Raw genomic sequence first — 17,696 nt, 5'->3', positions numbered from 1 at the left:
CAAATCTCCTGAATTATAACTCCTTAAGTACTCAGTCTTGTACAATTAATGTTAGACATAAAATGTAACATGCATTCATCTTTCCTCTCCACAAGATTTAAAATGATGACCTACATCTTGTCAGCAGTCATTCAAGAATCACTAATGTTGTTCCTTGAAGTACTGGTCTTACCTACTACTACTACTATTGCATATACAACACTGTGATGATAGTTTTATCTTTAACTTCCAGTACCTAGCACAGCTGACAAAAAAATTAACATCTGTAACAGGTTTTAATTTGCAACTTTTGTACCAACTAACCAGGAAAAAAAGAATAAGTTAAATAAAAAATATAGTATTGAAGCACAGCATCCAACCACAAATACCTCTAGCACTAGAATGAAAAATCACTACAGAGTTTGAACCTACCTTTCTGCAGTAATTTGATCTCTCCATTTTCTTTCTTGATTTCATTCATTAGTTTGTGCTTCTTCTTTTCTTTTTGCTTCTTCTCCCTTTCTTTAACTTTGTCTTTGATTTGACCTGAAATGCAAATATTTCACAATTAAGCAAGAACAGAAAAGTAATTGTAACATACACATTTCCTATTACTCTTATGCAAGCTCTATTAAGAGGATATAGAGAAGGAGTTACAAGGAAATCCCAGTACTTACAATATGAAAAGCTAATATTTATCTGTTGCATAATCCAACATAAGCTTCTTTAACTCAGAAAAGTTTTGTTTGTTTTGTTGTGGCTGTATTCAACAACCCAGCAAGTTAACTGTACAGTAATTTTTGCTTACTCTTATACCTTCTGCTCTTATTTTGCATCAGCAGCCAGCTCATTTGTTGAAATTGGAATTGCATGCATTACATAAGAATTGAGGAAAACGATAATACAGTTAGCATTTTCTTGGGTGCACATCCAGACTGAAAACCTTCCTAACTATCTATCTATATATACTCTGAACTTAAAGGCTTTTGCAAATACCTAGGAAAGATGGTTTAATCTGTCCAATTAAAAGTTGTTTACATTACATTCACAGGCTAATGCATCAATAGCAGTCAGATATAATTAATAAAAACATGAGACGTGCTCTATTCACACAGATTTAATTCACTGGTGCTTCCCCTGCTTACCTACAATCAGAACAGCTTACCTGAGCAGTCTCGTTTTTCATTTCCTTTCTTGTCAAGTCACTCCAGGTTTTTAAATCCCTGACACAGAAAAGCAGAGCCTGCAGGCATGCTTTCTGCATGTAAAATACTAGACCTAGAGGAACTCATAGTTTCAAGCAGTCATCTTTGCAAGCCAAGCTGAGATTCACTTCTGAGGCCAAGCACTAAAGAAGTCAGATTTTACCAGGCTCATATGCAGGGCAGCCAGCACTTCACGCCTCACCTCCTGGCCTGAAGCCAGTACCTGCTCAAAGAGTTCACTGGGCTTTTTAACCTCCACAGGGAAAGAGGAAATCTGATTTCAAGCTCCTACATAATGTTATGCTTCAGTAATACAGCTGAGAGACAGCCCTGATGTTTTATTCATGGTACTTGCATTATAAACCCCAAGTGGAAGCAAAGAAATCCAATTACTCTTCCTTAAGTATTCACATAAAACAGAAGTAGTGAGTATGTTCACTACTAACAAATGAGAAATATTTCAGAAGCAAGCCAAAGAAAGCCCTCAGTTCTAGAAGGCAATGCAGAGTGACCCCTAACCAAACTACTCAGGAAGTTGATAAAGGTGCAAAGAGCTGACAGTAATCCACATAAATGACTGCTCCAACAGTGATTCCACAGCATTCAATCTTTCCTCTGAGGAGTATTCTAACGAGGACACAGAACTTAAATCCTCACAGTTGTTAGAGTGAAGCAAAGGATGTATTTTAGGGAGAGTCATAAGAAAATAAGTCAAATAAAAACCAAAATAGATGGCAAAGCAGCAGGGAGAGAACAGAAGCTATACTGGCACAAATATAATAAGGCAGCTGCACTTAGAGGATGTTCGGACAGCCATGTCCAAGAACAGCCTCCTCCTAACACCTCTGTGGGAAGGGATGGATGACAAAGCAGATTTATGTGTATAGCAGACCATGGAAACCAAATAAGCTTTCCAACACAAATCTTTCTAGGAAAAGGTTAAACTGACATAAATCTTCCTCTCCAACCTGTTTCCCCCCAAAAAGGAATCTCTAATTTGTAAATCCCCAGCAACTTGAGTATGAAATTGGGTAAGCAGTCCAACAGGAGTTAATGTAACACTCCAAAAGCAGACACTCAGCTAGCAGGCAGTAACACCAGGCTTGATTTATAACCTTGGCTGAACAATCAACTCAGCCAGAACTACAATTATCACGGGAAGACCTAGATTTTATCTCAACATTTTTGTATGGTTAAGAGGCACACTTGACTTCTGCTATCACTTACAAATCAAAGCAACATTGAAGAGCATATACAGATGTTGAGTCTTGCTGAAAGAGGACAAAAGACTGAAAGAGTCTTTTACTGCCAACTCATGAAAATGAGGCCAATGAATCTTCCAGTTTTGTCAGAAGCAACACATAAAGACAGAGAACCTTTTAAAGAGCCTCTAGTTTATTTTCACATCTTCAAAGCAATTAGAGTCAATGGTGAAACTTTCCCAACAAAAGAAACAATGAATGTGTTCTGTAACATCCCCCAGCAACAGCCACAAGTAAATCCTACCACAAGTGATTGCAAATACAATGTAAATGCAGCTGAGGGATATTTGGAGTAAACTTTCCCTTCTAGAAATCAGTCTTGTAACCAAACCAGTGTAGAGCCTGATGCAAGTAAAAACAGTTGAGAAGCTCAATTTGAATGTATAGATTTTCTGATTTACTCCTCAAAGCTCACAGAATAGCTTAACAATAGCCAGTAGTTCCCCTCAAAAAAATCCCCATAAATACTGAAATTTAAAAAAAAAATCTTCATACATTAAAAAAAAAACCTGTCAAAATGAGTTACTCCATGGATTAACACTTGAACTTAATTCTCAGTTGAAATACCTTAAGTTTCTGAGTATTAGTATGTGTTTTCTTGTCTGGCTTGCAAAATTCAAACACAACTTCCAAACAAAAGGCTGCTGATTGTTCTCCTCAGAGAATCCAGAAACATGAACATTCTTCATTAAATTCCTGCTTTAAAATGAATATCCCCAATATTAAGCAATTTACAACCTAGATATCACAGAATAAACAAGCAGTGAGTGACACTGGCAAGGGAAAAGAAGGAAATCTTGCTCTGTTGAAGTTATGAAAACCTGGAATGCTTTTGTACAGCTTTTTTGAAATTTACCACTAGAAGCTACTACTGGTCTCCATTTTACTTGTAGGGCAACAAGATCACAAAGTAGTAAAAGGTAGGAAGATGCTTACAATAAGCTTTCCATGTCCACAGAATATTCTGCAGTTAGCTTCCACCAGGACTACTCCTAACAAATAAAAAAGAAAAAAAAAAAAAAAAAAAGCTTTTTGAGCTGCTGTGGATGAAATGAGCCTCCACAGAAATAACACAGCCCAAACACACAGGAGGGAAGGCCTTTACACACCTCCAAAAGCACCAAAACTAAAAGCCAATTGTCTGAAGTAATTTGTGGCCCAGGGCAAAAAAGAAAGAAATCTATCTTTTCACTACACTTGTCCCACCTATTTCTCCAGTGTGAGTCCTGCCTGTGGGCTCAGCTCCTCACAGACTGCTGCAGTGTGGGTCCTTTTGCAGGTGGCACAGTCCCTCAGGCACAGCCTGCTCCAGGGCGGTGCCACATGGGGTCACAGGTCCTACCAACAAACCTGGCAACCTGCTCCAGAAACAGGCCACAGATGCTGCCAACAGACCTGATCCAGCATGGGCTCCTCCTCTCACAGGCCCTGCCAGGAGCCTGCTCCAGCAAAGGCTTCCATGGGCTCACAGCCTCCCTTGGACACCCACCTGCTCCTGGCTGGAGTCCCCAAGGGTCTCAGGTGGATCTCTGCTCCCCCATGGGCCTCCCTGGGCTGCAGGGGCACGGCTGCCCCGGCAGGAGCTGCCCCAGGGGCTGCAGGGGAATCTGCTCTGGCACCTGCAGCCCCTCCTGCCCCTCCTGCACTGAGCTCTCTCCAGCTGCAATTGGTCCTGTGCAGTGATTTCTTCCCCCTCTTAAAATACATAATCCCAGAGATGCTACCACCATCACTGGCAGCTTCTCACAGAAGCCACCCCTGTATCTCCCCTGCTACCTTGCCAGACAAACCCAATCCAACTCTACTAAATAAACAACTGTATACTTTTTAAAATACAGGGCTTTGTAGGAATAAGTATCCCTGTTTAGAAAACAATACAACACCTAAGGAATTAAAATATTTCTACATGTGTCTCATTCAAATTTACAGCAAGGAGTGTCACCATGAAGTCCATATTCTTTGCTTTGCATGTCACAAGAACTGTACACCCACACCTAAAAGAAATGCTGCAACAGCAATATATTAAAATAAAAGAAGTGCAACATATAGACAGGAAGAGTTTTATTATGGTGTGTGCCATCTCACCTTCCTAAAGGGCATCTGAAAAATATCTTCACTTTACAACAATTCCACACAATGAACTGAACTAATTAAGAATTATATGCATACTTCCTCCTCAAATTCCAAAGCTACTTTTTCTGGATGTTAGGTTAAGTACATAAAATAAATGGATATACACTGTACTTATACATTAAATAGCCATTTACAACTAAAGGGTATAGTAAAAGTTCCTTGTTTCCCAACTCAAGAGATACTCATAGTAGTCATTCTCATAATGGAGAATGACTGCCACAGTTTCCTAAGCAGGAAATACAGGAACACAAATTCACAGATCACACCTGATTTCAGAAATCTAATCAGATCCATGCCTCTACTGAAAGCTTTCTACAGACAGAAAGGTAAAAAGAGCACAGACAGTGAGTACTAATGGGAAGTGCTTTGGAGTGGATCTCATGTGCAAAGTGGAGGCTGTCACTTGGGAAATTTGCACCTTGAAGTCCATGCAGGAGCTCCACCAAGCAAGTCCACTTCAGCACTGGAAGAGGAGAGCTGTACAGCCCTGTCAGATGCCAAAAGCTGCAGCTGCTCTGCATCATTTTCCAGATGGTAACTCACATTAGTAGTCAGTCATAGATTATGTTCAAAGTATTCTGCCTGCCTCTCCTCTGTTTGATTTAAGGGCTGTCACTGCACATGAGGCAAAATATTTACAGACTACTGCTAAGGGACACCATCAATATGGATAACACCAGCAGCAGGGTAACTGAAAGGGAGGGGAAATAAGGAGGGGCATGCAAGAACATCAGCTACCATCCCTTCCATCAGCACTCTCCTCACTTTGAGCAAACATCCATAAAAATAAAACCTCAAGAAGCCATGTTTAACTGGTTATGCAGGTACATGAAGTACATTTAACACCACCATGTTAACAGCCTTGACACCTGCACTGGTTAAATCCTACAATGTACACTGCAGAGCAGGTTTCCCAGCTTAATGAACATGGAAAAACCCATACAGTATGTTCAAGATAAAATACAAACCATCAAAAAAGGGACAAGTTTCACACCCCAGCAACCAGGAACATATGGCTGACACTCCTTTCAGTAATTTAAAATCTAAGATATCACTAAAGAAATCCCCTTATCAGGCAAGAATATTTCCTCAAGCTCTCCAATGAATGAAAAGGAGGATAGATCCCTTTCAGAATTAAAACTTCCAAAAAACTGAAATATTATCTTCACAGTTCTCAGTTCCTTTAAGCTTCTCACTTCTAAGGAGACCTTCTACATGCAGAACTGAATGAGTTTAGACTCAAGCACTGGGGAGTTGAAATCAGTAACAGAAAATGTGAGAGCTGCAAACAAGGCCTCTTAAAGAGGTTTCAGATAAAATGCTCAGCCTCCTGATCTTGTGTCAACTACGGAAAATTATTTGGTATTCCAAAATCAGAGTAAGTTTCTGCTGTGTGAATTACAAACAAAGCTGAATTCTGGGGTACAGGAAGGGCATGGTTCCTCAGCTTAGAAGGATTTTGTTCCACCTAGCAAATGTCAAGTTATCTTATCAAAAAGGGGCCAGGGTCCCTCAAGAAAAAGATGCACTGCTCCAAATTTATCCCAGCATTGCATATTAATGTCACTACCAGCTCTGAAAACTGAACTGCATGTAAATCTCCAGCAGCAACAGAAATTTGAGAAGTCCCTCTTCCTCCTGAATACCATACTTAAAACCCCAAACACTTTCTAGACATTGCTGCTTACAGTAGGCTATCCAAATAGAAAAATATTGAAGAATTCAGATAAGAGTAGTCAAGAGCCTCATAAGCATGAAAATGACTGTTATATTTAAAAAATTCAACAGAAAGGAGGGGGAAGTGAGTCAAGCCACAGTCCAAGAAAAAAGGGAAGTAGTAGTTAACAGAAGGAGGAAATGTTTAGCAGAAGAAAAAATAAAAGACAACCTTACAAGCAAGATGCATGGCCCCCATTCTAAAGAAGGGAAAAAAGATTCAAAACTTTCTTCAACCTACTTTGGTAGCAAAGACTATGAAATGAGCATCCCACAGGAAGCAGACCAAAATTATTAAGACTGAAAAGCGTAACTTCTTGAAAGCTAAAATCCCAGAAGGGTCACAGGATACAAGGTAACTGTTACCAGAAGAATCACTGCTAAGTGTTCATTGGAAATCTAATCTTATCTATCCTTCAAAGATAGCAGGAGAAAGAAGGGGGGTGGGGACAAAGGAGGAACAGTTAAAAAAAAATATCCTAACACTAAAAACAAGAGCTACAGTGCCCCATTCAGCCTTCCTGCTCATATGGGGAATCCCCATCTGCAAGTCAAAAGGCATCAATCTCATTCTGCAACTGCCTGCACACTGAGGCAATCTTACAAATGGATCACTGAAGGAAAGAAAAACAAGAGGGAAAGAAAAATTATACACAGAAACAGCAAGAAAAGCAGAAAAGATGGCTCATGCAACTGCATTACACCTTACAGCAAACATAGGGACCAAAACCAAAGATGTGGACAGGCACTGTCTAATGCAGAGGGGAGTGGCTGAGCTGGGCTTTGCACTGTTATGAAAACAATGCCGACTATGACCTGCTAGAGCAGAGTACCAGTGAAATGACTGACTGAATCAGCAGAGCCAGAGCACGAACAGCAATCACTCTGTCAGACTGACACCGTGCTTCAAAAACAAAAACATTGCACAACTTCAGTTCCACTAGCACAATGTTCGTGACAAGTGAAATTTAAGCTTATTTTAAACAGCCTAAACCTCGTTATCTGCAGGATAAATCATGCATCCAGCAAAAGGCTCTTTCAGGCTCTCTGCATGCTAGATCATCTCTGAAGGGGTCACTGAACCCCATTCATTTAATGGAATCACAAGCTGCAAGGCCTGCTTATGACTCTGCAACTTAAAAGTTCTTTGCAATTAATTAAAAGACCAAAGAAGTCTTTAAACAAAGACTTGAAGAAAATATAAAATTTTTTTAAAAGCTTTAAACACATCATCTGTCTTGGCTACTACCAAGCTTAACATCTTCCTATCACATGGGAAATCAGGGTCCCTCAGAACTAGGCCCCCTTACCTCATAGTCACTACTGCAAGTGAAGGACACACATCAGCTCCTACCATCAGCTTTTCTGAATGCAAGGTGAAAAACCTCACCATTTCCTCCTCAGTGTCAATACTTCCATCATCATTACCATAATTAAACTAAAATTAGGAAAATGCATTTGCCACTACTCTCAAGGCCAGATCTCACATTCATTCACTCCACATCACTGCACACCCTCATTCCCTGTATTATTTTGTCTATAACACAGTCCTAGCAATCTCATGAAATTTTGAGACAAATTTTGCCATTCTCCTCCCGATTCCTCCAGCTTTGCTTCTCATTTTCTCTAGTACTGAAATCTGTGCAGGCCTCAGGCTCTCTCACAAAGGTGAAGCTTTTTCTCCTCACACCCTAAGAGCTCTGTGCAGCAGAGCACACAGCTCCCTGACCAGAAACCCAACTCCTCATTTATAGGTACTGCAATGACTGGGAATTCCACCCCATCCCATGTGCCCACCTGCAATGCATCTCCATTTTTGGCTGCAAACAGGAGGATGGACTTTCTCCATTTTCAGAGCCTCAAAACCACCAAGGAATTCTCACCCATTCCATCTGCTTATCTCTGAGTATCCTGCCTCTATACCTCTAGTCTCTCCACTGGCACAATTTTCCTGCTGGCAGGTGCAACACTGGCATGTGTGTCAGTTCTGAATGCTAGCAGAGAAAAACAATCAATGCCATCAATTCCATGTTGCTGCTCCTTCTCCACTGCACCAAAGGCAGAGGTTGCCTAACTGCAGACTCCAGGAACAAGAGACTGCACTTGCCTGCATGAGGCTGATTTTCAGAATGCATTGATAGCAGCTTCTACAAACTCAGCTCACTACACCTGAAGGAGAATATTTTATTCCTATTCCTATTTTATCCCCTGCCCCTCATATATCCTGTATCTGCAGGCCTTTCAGTTTTCCACAATTACCCAAAACCATCTAAATTTACCCATGCTGTTCAACTCCACCCTGCAGGCTGCCTAAAAGTTTCATTTCTCCTTCTATCCTACCTTCCTGGCCTTTTCTACAGCACCTAAGTATAATCTTTCACCCCAAAACAAAACCAGAATCATTTCCACACTGCTCCTGCCTGCTATTTTCTTCTCCTGTCAGTATTTCTAATTCATTCCACGTTCACTCATTACATGCTGCAACCACAGTCCCTCTGGTATCTTTTTCCAGTCTGTAGCTTCAGCACTCCCAATGCACAAGTCCTGACTATTCCACCCACCCACCTCAATGTCATTCTTAGCTTTCCTCTGTACTCAGGATTCTATGTGCCTGCCCCCCAGCCATTCTTTTCTCCCTGCATCATAACTGCATTTTTCCCTTTCCTCTCTGCACAGTAAATTATTCACAGGATTAACAGCACAAACCTGTTCTTTAATCTACAGTCAAATACTGAATCACTTTTGAAAGGCTGGCAGCTCTCAGCAGAACAGTCAGTGCATCCTTCACTTTCTCAGTCTTCTCTGCAAAAATATACAGTATAATTAAAATAAAGTTCTTCTTTTATGGAGGAAAATATGCCACAAATATTTTGGTTTACAAACTACTTCCACTAAATGGAAATGTGCAGACTCAGATACCAAACAGGTATCATTTGCCTTTGAAAATTTATTTGTTGCATGTAGGTAAGTTTTCAAGGAATAAATGTAAGGTAAAAATATCTGTTCTGAGCACTCAGCAACTAAAAAATAAAAAGAATTTGTGCCTGTGAATATAAGCTCTGAGAAAAGTATCTTTTCCAGATACAAGGTGCACAATCTCCTCTTTAAAGACAAATCACATAAATTATTCAGTTACCACTATCAGTGTCAACTTCTTTAAGCAATGTGAAAGAATATTTCATCCTGTTAGGGCAATATGGGGTTCTAAGATTTACTAACATGACTCTTCAACACTGGTAGGACACTAAACATGGTTATTAATTACACAGCTTTGCAAGAAGGATTTGGGTGAGTTTCTCAGCAGCTGTCCTTGAAGACAAAACTACTTCACCAACATCAAACAGGTGATGAGCATCATTTCTAAAGGCTTTTGGACAGGAACAAATGGGGGAAAAGCCCTAAAATGGAGCACTTGAAAGCACTGAAATTACACACTTAAAACCCACTTGGACACCACCAATCAAGATCCAAGTAAATAAAAAAAACCTCTCAGAGGTAAGTGAATCACAGATGAAGATACTCATGGAAATTAGTGAAAAAATGAAGCAAGGTAGCCCAGACAACCTAATCAGTAGACAAAAAGGCATATTGACATTTCTCTACAAGCTTGGCTGATCCTGTAATTACAGGTATAGGCCACAATCAAAGTAACCTAAATCTACACAACAGCTGTAATTTATCTTTCCTTTAAAATAAAAGAAAATTGATTAAACTAAGTAATGGAGTGTACATTTCAAATTCCTCATATTTCGATGTAAATATAAAGCATCAACATCTGGTTTAAGGTCACTGGAGACTGGGAAAGGACACACTAGAAATAAAAGCATGTATTCTTGTCCTGTCATCATATACTCATGCATTGTCTTGTAGTTCCCAAGATTTACTGTTGATCACAGCAGGAACCCAAGCAAGACTCTTGCCTGACATCTTGTCCTACCTCGTATGGTCATTTTTGTCCAGCACCACTAATGAACTAACCCAGCATTTCCCCCCCCTTATCCTGAAGGCCTCGAGCATTCCTTGGGAGATGTGATCTTCATAAAATAAAGAAAGCCTGGAGCAGCAGCTACATGAGACTTCAAAAGTGAAAGTATCTAAATTTTAACTGCATTTTAACTAGTACTAAATGACTTAGCCTGTAAAAATTAACAGCCTAAGAAACGAGATGATTGATGATTTAATTTTTAAATTACGGCGATTTTTTGCAACACGTTCTCGGTTTTTCCCCAATTCAGTTTTGTTCGCGCATTTCTAATAAATTACTCGGCATCCTCATTTCCCTAATAGGTAAGAGAACCTAAGGCCTCTGGCAGCTTCTGGCTGACGCCATCGCTAATTCCACACCCCCTTTTTTGACAGGATTGACGGCGGACCGAGCCGCCGCTGCCTTCCCCACGAGCCCACACAAGGCCAGCGATGTGCGAGCGGCTCCGGCGCTGCCCGCAGCCCCCGGGCCGGGCCGGGGCCGCCTCCCGCCGCCGCCGGGCAGCTCCAGCGAGGCCCCCGCGCCCGCTGCCGCTTCCAGCCCTCCCTTCCCGCCGCCCCGCCGCTCACCTTTGGGGAACAGCAGCTTCACCTCCCCGTTCTCCTCCCGGCTCAGGGCCCCGCCGCCATCTCCCGCCGCCGCCACAACGGGGAGCGCCCCGTGCTTCCTCCTCTCCTTGTCCCGCTTCTCCTTGGGTCTCTTGGGCTTGGCGCAGCCGCCGCCTCCCGCCTCGGCCGCCAGCGCCAGGCGGTGCCGGTGGTGGCGGTGCTGGTGCTGCGGGTGGGACGAGGAGGGGGAGGCGGACGGCGGCAGCAGCACCGCGGGCGGCAGCAGCTTCCGGGACAGCGGGGAAGGGAACGCAAAGCCCCCCGCGGCCGCCGAGGCGCCCGAGGGCAGCGCGGCGAAGCCCCACGGCCCGGGGCCGCTGTAGCCGGGCACGACCGCGGGCAGCGGCTGCTTGGCGCTCCCGCCACCGCCGCCCCCTTCACCGTTGACGCGCTTAGCGCCCTTCAAGCTCCGCTCCTCGGCTCCCTTCACCTTCTTGGCGGCCGGCTGGGATCCGCGGGAACCTTTAGCGTCCGGGGCCGTCCTGGCGCCGAGCAGCTCCTGCTCGGGGGGCGCCGCGCCACGACCCGGACTGGGCGGCTCCGCCATCTTGGGCTCCGGCGTCTATTTACTCTCGGCTCGCCCCAACCGATAGCGCCGGGGGCGGGGCAGTGCCGTGGCCTCGCCCAATGGGCCGGGGTGGCGCCGGACAGACAGCGAGAGCGGCCAATCGCAGGGCGGGGAGAGGGGGCGGGCTCTCAGGGGATTGAGGGCGGCGGCTCGGCTGAGTGCGCAGGGCGCGCGGGGGCGGTGAGGGGAGCGCGGCGGGGACCGGGGCAGGGAGAGGCGGCGCGCCTGGGGAAGGCGCTTGCTTGGGAATAAGGAAGGTTCGGACCCCGGCGCATCCCGGGGCTTTCATTAACGCCTCAGGTTTGGGGCTTCTCTGCTCTGGGAGCGGCTGTTGGGATCCCCGCAGCCCGCGGGCTGTTGCTGGGAAGGGCGTGTGTTCGGGAATAAGGAAGGTCTGGACTAGCGCCGTTCCCGGTGGATATACCCCGGGAGGCGATGAGCCTGTCCCTCGGGGTGCTCAGGGCCGGGGGATTGTTCGTTCTGTGCTCTCCCAACCCGAGTTCTCCACACTCTCCCGCATGCTTGGAGGGACTCAGGTGAAGCCTGGAAGCTCCGGAGGGCCTGAGGGGAGGAGGGAGGGCAGAGGCTGCCGAGCTCGGCGGCTCTGCGAGTGCCGGTGCCCGCCCGCCGGGACTGTCGGGTGTCTGTCACAGGGGATCACTGACCGCCGCGCCTCAAGGAAGGGGTTTGAGCTCCGAGTCCCAAACAGGAGCCCCCACTCGTCCCTTTGGCCACTAAAGCTGCCAGAGCCGCGGTTCAGGAGCAGACTGAAATTCCCCCAGGTTCTGGTGCCAGCAGGAAGCGTCGTGGAAGTGCATGGAAGTTTCTTTGGTGTGTTCGCAGTGCCGGGCTCCTGCCCGGGTCAGTGACACCTCAGGTCTCCCGGTTGCCGCGGGGAGAGCAGAGTCGCTGCCACATTAAACCGAACCTGGCAGATGGCAGCCAGATGAAATTGCTCTGAGAAGTTCTGTACACGACGTATCAGCAGACAAACAAGGTTTTAAGTTTCGATTTTTTTGCTCCACAAAGCATTTTCATTTGAGCTGCCACTGAGGGCCTCAGAATAAGCTCCTAGCACTTGGGCTATCTCCTCCTTTGTTTCTTTTAAAACTGTAAACGAGGTTGAATGCAATTCAGTGTTCATCTCAACAGCAGCAAAGAATAGATTTCCTATATCCAGACAACTCTGCCTTTCCTCAGATGTCTCAAGCTCCACTACTGTAAGAGTGTATCCTCAAACTGTACTTCTGGGCCTGATGGGGAAAATGGCATATGTGTCAAAGGAATTGTCAACTCACATCCAAGCCCAGACTGAAATCAAGGTACAAATCTACCCATGTGTACATAGGCTGGTAAACTAGAGTGGTTAAGGGAAGGTGACCCATCCACTTTAGTCCAAATCAGTGATTATTGTATTCATATTGTTGTTATCATATTTCTAGAGTCCCATACCTTCTGGCTGGTTTTCTCACACACAGCTCTTCTCAGCAGTGTTTTTCTTGCTGCTTCATCAGGGCTCCTCCAAGGCTCCCCCTGACCAGCCAGCCCACCCCCTTTTATCCCAGTTATCTTCATTGGCCACAGCTGCCACCCAATTAAGGACATCACAGCTGCAGCCCATTTAGAACAACTAGGATTGGGGCAAGGCCACTTGTACAATACATAGATTTTACTGGGACTCCTACTGTAAGTGATTTTGCCTCAGCTGATGTTAGAGGTGCCACAATATGCACACAAGGCCATTGGTCCCTAATGAAAAATGGATTCTGGTGACTCTACAGTGAGAATTGGAGGCACCTCATGGCACTGTCTCAACTTCACAGGCTTTGCAACCAAGCTGATCTTCTATGCCAGTATTGATCCCAAGTCAACAACAGTACATTAACTCACTCAAAGTTCAGATAAGTCACAATCATATTTTCACCTCTCACTTTTAGGGGCTTTCAGTATCACAAGAGCAGCATTTCTTTGTTCCTTAACTACAGTAAAGCCATGGTTTTGGTTCAAGGAGCTTGACCACAACCTCTGGGAAAGAGTACATCACTTTTGTCCATGCAGCAGAATTAGCAAGACCTGTTAGGCTAATGAGTGGATAGCTGTATAAATAGCTGAATATCTTGATATGTACACTTACATCAGTGTTAATAATTAAGGCAGTTCATATTTCTGACCTTCATACTGGACATGCTTGGATGTCTTAAAAATGCATTGAATTATAATGCAACCCAGCAATATGAAAAGAGATACAAAGATAAAACTGGTGAAAGAACTCATAGCCCAACACTTGATTTAGAACTGACAAATCAACTTACAAATGTGCAGCAACCTTTAACAGCTGACAATATGCTACTAAACTCAGGTCAGGCTGAAGTTCTTCCCTGTGCTTTCTGAAGTAGCATATTGAGCTTGTAAGCATGAGCCAAGTTTTTATTAGTGAATTCTTTATAAAATTCAGCTGGAGCAAGATGACAGAGTACCTATTACATGTAATTGTTGCTTGTTGGAAAGCAGTGTGACTAATGTTTGGAGGTTTGCTGCTGCTATCTCATACCCATTTGTCAGCAGAGGAAATTGCAGGGTGCATGAAATTCAGAAGCCAGCTCTGTTTCAGCTCCCACAATCTGCTGCTGTATGGGCATTAGAGGGAGGGGTGTTGTCCCTGTCACTTGTTTTGTCACCAATCACACAGATGAATTAAGGTGTTCTTACCTTACCTATGGTGAGCACACATTCCAAAGCATTAAAACTGAATTTCAGGGTGTCTTCCTTACTACCTGTTTTTACTTTAATTAAACCTCTGGCTGCAGGTGCACATATCCCAGGCAGATGCTCCTGAATGAGACAAGATGAGAAACACCAAAACTGCTTCAGAAAAAAAGAGTGTCTTTGACAAAAAGGGGGTAAATACAAGCAGTGTAGCTTGTGTAAAATACAGAATCGGAAATCTGTCCTGATGTTAATTGAAAAGAGTGAAATATATATGAAGTGATACAGTCTTGAGAAACACTGCCAAAACAGGGCCCCAAACCCAACTCCTGCACAGACACACAGCAGTGTCTCATGTCACAAGTGCAGTCCCACAGAGAGAGCAGTGTGAACTGCAGTCTGTGGGGATCAGGGCTTGGGGTGTTGGCAGAGACCTCAGAGCTCATCTCTTCCAGCAGAAGCCTTGAAACTGACTGTAGAAATTATAGAAATGTACTTTTGTCTATAGTTTTATGTGCACTTAGGGAAATCCATGAAGACTTTCTAGACCATGGATACCAAAATGAGGCAAAAGCATGACAGTAAAAATGTCAGACACAAAGCAGTCCAGTATCCAACATGCATTAATAATAAGCTTCCCATGTTATTAGCCTGCTTATTGCAAGTGCTTTGCCATTTAAATTAGGATAATTATGAAATGCTGATATAAATGGTTATTAATCAAAGCATTACTTTAAACAAATTAGTGTATATGCTCACCTAAACTTAGAATCATTTCAGACATCCTGTATAAAATAAAAAGCTGAATGTAAATGCTGTACACAGGTTGAGGTACAGTGTTTTGGCTTTGTACTCTTAACTGCCTACCAAAGTGATGCTTTGTAGCCTTACTCAGGTCTCCAAAGAGAAAAACTGCTTTCAGAAATGTTATTTAATCTTTTTATAATTCCATCAGTTTTCTCTCCATGTGCTTACTTCCTTGGTTTGGCATCTGCTCAGTTCTTAAGTCAAGCATGGAAATAATTGTGCCAAGTGTAAATTGAAAACACTTGATAACACTTAGATGTCCTTATACTGCTTTTTGTCTGCAAAATTAGCTAACTGCAATTTTTAATGTTATTCATTTTTCCTTCAGACTCATTGAAAGTCAGTTAATTCATCTTTGGAAATGGAGGTGAAAACCAGCCTTAAGTGCACAGAACTGTACTGACAAAGGTGATCTCATCATGTAAAAGTGTGATTTATTTTAGACAGCTTCAGTGTCCATAGTCAGGGTTTTCAGAACAACCAGTGACATCCAAATACTTCTGCAGTTACCACCCAAACAATTGAACTGAATGAGACCCTGGGGACTGACTTGGCTCATAAGTGGAGCTGCTGACAGCATGGCAAGCCTTGCTGCAGGGGGATAGGAACTGCCCCCTCCTGCCCTGGTCCTTCCTGAGGGACAGTGTCCCCACGCCTGGGCAATGGGAATGTGCAGCCCAGTTTGATCACCAGTTACCAAGGCAGCAGTTATCCCCAAAAGCCTTTTTCCCCTCAGGAGCAGCACATGGCCCTGCTGACTGCTATGGGGAGGTGGGTTAGACGTTTGGCAGAGCAGTGACTGGGGACACTCGTGGTTTTTATTACACTGTTCTTCTGCCAACATTTTACAGAATCCATCAAAACCACAAAAAGGACTTTACACTTCAGGGAGGACCTACAGTACTTGTTTCTTGTTGAATGTTTTTTCAAACAGCTACAGACTACTGCTGTAACAGCTCTTTAGTCTTTAGGACTGCTTTTCTCACTTGTGTTTAACATGTGAAACATCCCAGCTCCAATATTTCTTTTTTGAAGTGTAGTAACAATCACAACAATGGAGCAAACTGGAAGGTCTTGATATGCACAATTTTAAATCATATCTGCTTGCAGTTGAAAAGGTAATTTGCTGAGCTCTTGTCTTCATAGCTTCTTGAATATTTGAAAGATCTTTAGAATTTTTCAGTACAAAAGATACATCATTACTAAAATCAGTATGAAAGCAAGAGGATGCAAGGCAAGCAAAACTGTATTTCCTTACTTATGGAGGAGATGTTAACCTCCATTATTATTCCTTAACAAGCAGTTCTATGAGGTATGCATACCTCTTATTGCTGCCAAAGAGTTCAAGTCAATGAACTGAAATCCATGTGGATTTCCTGATGGTTTTTTCCCCGCCATCCCTAAAGGCTTATGGAATGATAAACAGATCAAAGAATGGTCATGGAATGGTTGGGTTAAAAGGACCTTAAAGATCATCTCATTCCAACCCCCTCTGCCATGTTCTCACCAGACCAGGTGGCTCAGACTCCCATCCAGCCTGGCCTTGCTTTGGAGTACATTTAGTTCTAGAACATTCAGGTCTTGTGCCTCAGGAACAGACACTTATTTGCAAAGCAGCAGTTTATATTTGTAAGTGTACATATAAAAAGCAAACAAACAGCTAGTTATATGTAGCTAATCTTTCACTGCTCACTTCAGCTTCTTGCTCACATAAACATCTTCATGGAAAACTCCACAATAAAGAGCTTTCTGTCTATTCACAAATCTCACTCCACAGTGGAGGCAGCAGCTCTTCAGATCAGTAGCCACAGTGATTCTGGGAAACAGTTTAAGACAAACTGTTGAAAGTAAAAATGCATTTGCCATAATCTCCTCGGATTTTCTCTGATGTACCAATGGCACTGGAAGATAATTGCACCTGAAATTTCCAGACCACGGCATTAGGAAAGCATCTCACAGTATAGTCATCACCCAAAAATGTTTTTATATATGTACTGGATGGCAGTTAGGGGCTTTGGGATTCACTCAGGATAGATGGAATAACTTCACTGTAAATCTAACACATCACTGTCAGCCTCTGATCACAGTCTTGAAATGGGAGATGAGCAGGCTCCTCCCAGGCTGCTCATGTGAAATCACACTTGTACCTTGTTACTTGTACAGTCTTGCCCTGGCTTAGAGGCAGGAATGCTGAGCCCCAGTTCCAGCAAGGGTGCAGGACAGATTTGTCACCTGACCACAGACTCTGGCCCAGAGGCTGCTCCAAGTCAGCTCCCTCCTGCTGGTTCCTTCTGATGCTCAGGTAATGGGAAGGGAGAGGAAGAAGCAGATGGAAAAAGTCTTCACACATTCTCAATCACTGAAAGAAGAGACACTGAAAAGTGCTTGCTTGATATATCTACAAAACATCATTAAGATAAAAATTGTAATAACAACTCCAGCCAGCCTGCTGAGTTGTGTAACTGAAGTGTGCAGCAAATTTCCAAGCAGTGACCTCCCCTGGTGCCCTCTTTCTGGACCTTACTGTCACACATACTCTGCTCTCTAGCAAGGTCAGGATGTGTCTCATGGTTTAAAACATAAATTCCATGGGTGTGTGATGCGGTCTGTAAGAGCACCTGTCCATTTTCTGAGTTATGGGGAGTCCCTAGAGCACATCCCACGTTGCAGAAGTGGTGAGGAGAGGAGCCCTGACAGCTGAAACACAAACATTGGGTTTGGTGACAA

The 17,696-nt window shown here is 43.7% G+C and overlaps 1 protein-coding gene across 2 annotated transcripts in view; it reads right to left on the bottom strand.

Annotated features, from left to right (window-relative positions):
* Nucleotides 1–11,441, bottom strand: part of RSBN1L (round spermatid basic protein 1 like) — a 47,079-nt gene extending 35,638 nt beyond the window's left edge. For both annotated transcript variants that reach the window (XM_063155577.1, XM_063155578.1), the window contains exons 1-2: nucleotides 10,850–11,441; nucleotides 412–525 (exon numbers count right to left, since the gene is read on the bottom strand). In XM_063155577.1, the coding sequence (XP_063011647.1) occupies nucleotides 412–525; nucleotides 10,850–11,435 (700 nt within the window). In that variant the 5' untranslated portion in view covers nucleotides 11,436–11,441. The remainder of the gene's footprint in view (nucleotides 1–411; nucleotides 526–10,849) is intronic.
* Nucleotides 11,442–17,696: the final 6,255 nt, after the last annotated feature.

This window comes from Melospiza melodia, chromosome 4 (assembly GCF_035770615.1).
Source record: "Melospiza melodia melodia isolate bMelMel2 chromosome 4, bMelMel2.pri, whole genome shotgun sequence".
NCBI lineage: Eukaryota > Metazoa > Chordata > Aves > Passeriformes > Passerellidae > Melospiza > Melospiza melodia.
This window is presented reverse-complemented; position numbering and strand designations above follow the sequence as displayed.